The sequence below is a fragment of the Otolemur garnettii genome, unplaced genomic scaffold (assembly GCF_000181295.1).
Source record: "Otolemur garnettii isolate 467f Iridium unplaced genomic scaffold, OtoGar3 scaffold00008, whole genome shotgun sequence".
NCBI classification, from domain to species: domain Eukaryota; kingdom Metazoa; phylum Chordata; class Mammalia; order Primates; family Galagidae; genus Otolemur; species Otolemur garnettii.
This window is the reverse complement of record NW_003852403.1, coordinates 7,924,993-7,926,834: the sequence shown is the minus strand read 5'-3', so window position 1 is coordinate 7,926,834 and position 1,842 is coordinate 7,924,993. Positions and strand designations below refer to the sequence as shown.

At 40.3% G+C, this 1,842-nt stretch overlaps 1 protein-coding gene across 1 annotated transcript in view; it reads right to left on the bottom strand.

Moving 5' to 3' along the window:
- The window catches only part of DLG5 (discs large MAGUK scaffold protein 5), a 150,445-nt gene that overhangs the window by 44,474 nt on the left and 104,129 nt on the right, over positions 1 to 1,842 (bottom strand). The window contains exon 13 of the mRNA XM_003783744.3: positions 1,392 to 1,495. Within this exon, the coding sequence (XP_003783792.2) occupies positions 1,392 to 1,495 (104 nt within the window). The remainder of the gene's footprint in view (positions 1 to 1,391; positions 1,496 to 1,842) is intronic.

Genomic DNA, 1,842 nt, shown 5'->3' with positions numbered 1-1,842 from the left:
GCGCCTGTGGCTCAAAGGAGTAAGGCACCAGCCCCATATGCCAGAGATGGCGGGTTCAAACCCAGCCCCAGCAAAAAAAAAAAAAGAAAATGAGGAGAGAGAGAGCTTATCCAGGTTTGGTGGCACAAATCTACTCAAGAGGCTGATATAGGAGAATTGCCCGGGAGTTTGAGGCTGCAGTGAGTTATGAGTAAGAATTCATCATTCAGAGATAGATAGATAGATAGATAGATAGATAGAGACAGACAGATAATAGCTGCCATCAGGATAAGAACTGGTAGGCAGAGGGTCTAGATCTGGAGGAAGAGTTATTGTCACTATCTGCCTTTTGTACAATTTTACAATTTCATAGATGCCATGAAAAAGTGTATGACATTTTTAATTTGAAAAGGTTAGTTAGAAGCATTACATTTGCGTACCTTACAACTCAGCAATCTTACCCTATTTCTAGTTCAGTCACCAGAGATACTGCCTGGTGCCCCAAAAGTGGCCGTGCATACAAGTGAAGTTCATTGCAAGACTGCAATTTCAGACACTGAAAACAACTTGTATATCCATAAATGGGATGGTTTTAACTATATTTAATCAAAAAAAAGAACACTACAAGTGGATAAAATTAACCAGGAAAAAATCAGAAAGATACCTATAACATAAAACACAACTTGTAGATTCCATTATTGTATTAAAAAAGCAAATAAAACCCAGAAACCTATGTATGTATATACAGATTTGTATGAGCACTTAAGATCTGAGCTTGAATACACCTTACAAATGGGAAAAGAGATTATCTCTAAGAGCAGGATTAAAGAGGGTAAAAGAGACTGACACTTTGCATTTTGTATTTTTTTTTGTACTGCTTGGCTATTTTAGAGCAAACAGGTCTTATGATGATAACAAAAATATTTAAAATAACTAGATATAACTGTTAGTTACAAAAAAGAATGTTCAGGGCAGCACCCATGGCTCAAAGGAGTAGGGCTCCAGCCCCATATACCAGAGGTGGAAGGTTCAAACCCAGCCCCAGCAAAAAAGAAAACTGCAAAAAAAAGAATATTTAAAAATGACACACAAATGATGTCAATTTATTTTTTAAAAACTTTTCCTTAATATACAGATATAGAGAAATATATTTCAAATGTTAATAAAGATTATCTACAAGTGGTAGCAATACAAGTGACTCTCATCCCCCTCCTAAACTTTTTCTATACTTCCATATTTTCTACAGTAAACAGAAATACATCATCAGAAAAAGTCATTTTTAAATGTTTGCATGGTGCAATGCTCAAGAGTAAGGTGAACATAAGAAGTCTGCTAGTTACTTCTCACTCAGACTTCCCAAATGTAATCTGTTATATTAAGCAGATGGCCCTGACTCTGGCCTTGAAACTCACCGCTACAATCCTGTCTCCCACGGCAAGAGACCCTTCTTTGGCGGCAGGGCTTCCAGGCACCACAGCGGCAGCATACACTCCATTCTCCAGACTGATGCCACTGTCTGTAAGCCATACGAGGTCACTAAATAACCCCCCTGGCCTCACTGTCGGGCCTTTGGTCACCCCACCTCATCTTTGTTAACTAACTAAACTTATAAAAGAGGACGTCAGCAGGCTGTACCCCATCCAGCCCTGTGCCCCACAATCCTGGCCTCCAGGTCACGCCACAATCAAGAGTTCACAGTTAGATATGGTCTTGTGAATCAAAAGCTCAGCAAGGGGGTGGCCCCTGTAGCTCAAGTGGCTAAGGCGGCAGCCAAATACACCAGAGCTGGTGGGTTCGAATCCAGCCCAGGCCTGCTAAACAATGACAACTACAATCAAAAAATAGCTGGGCGTTGTGGCGGGT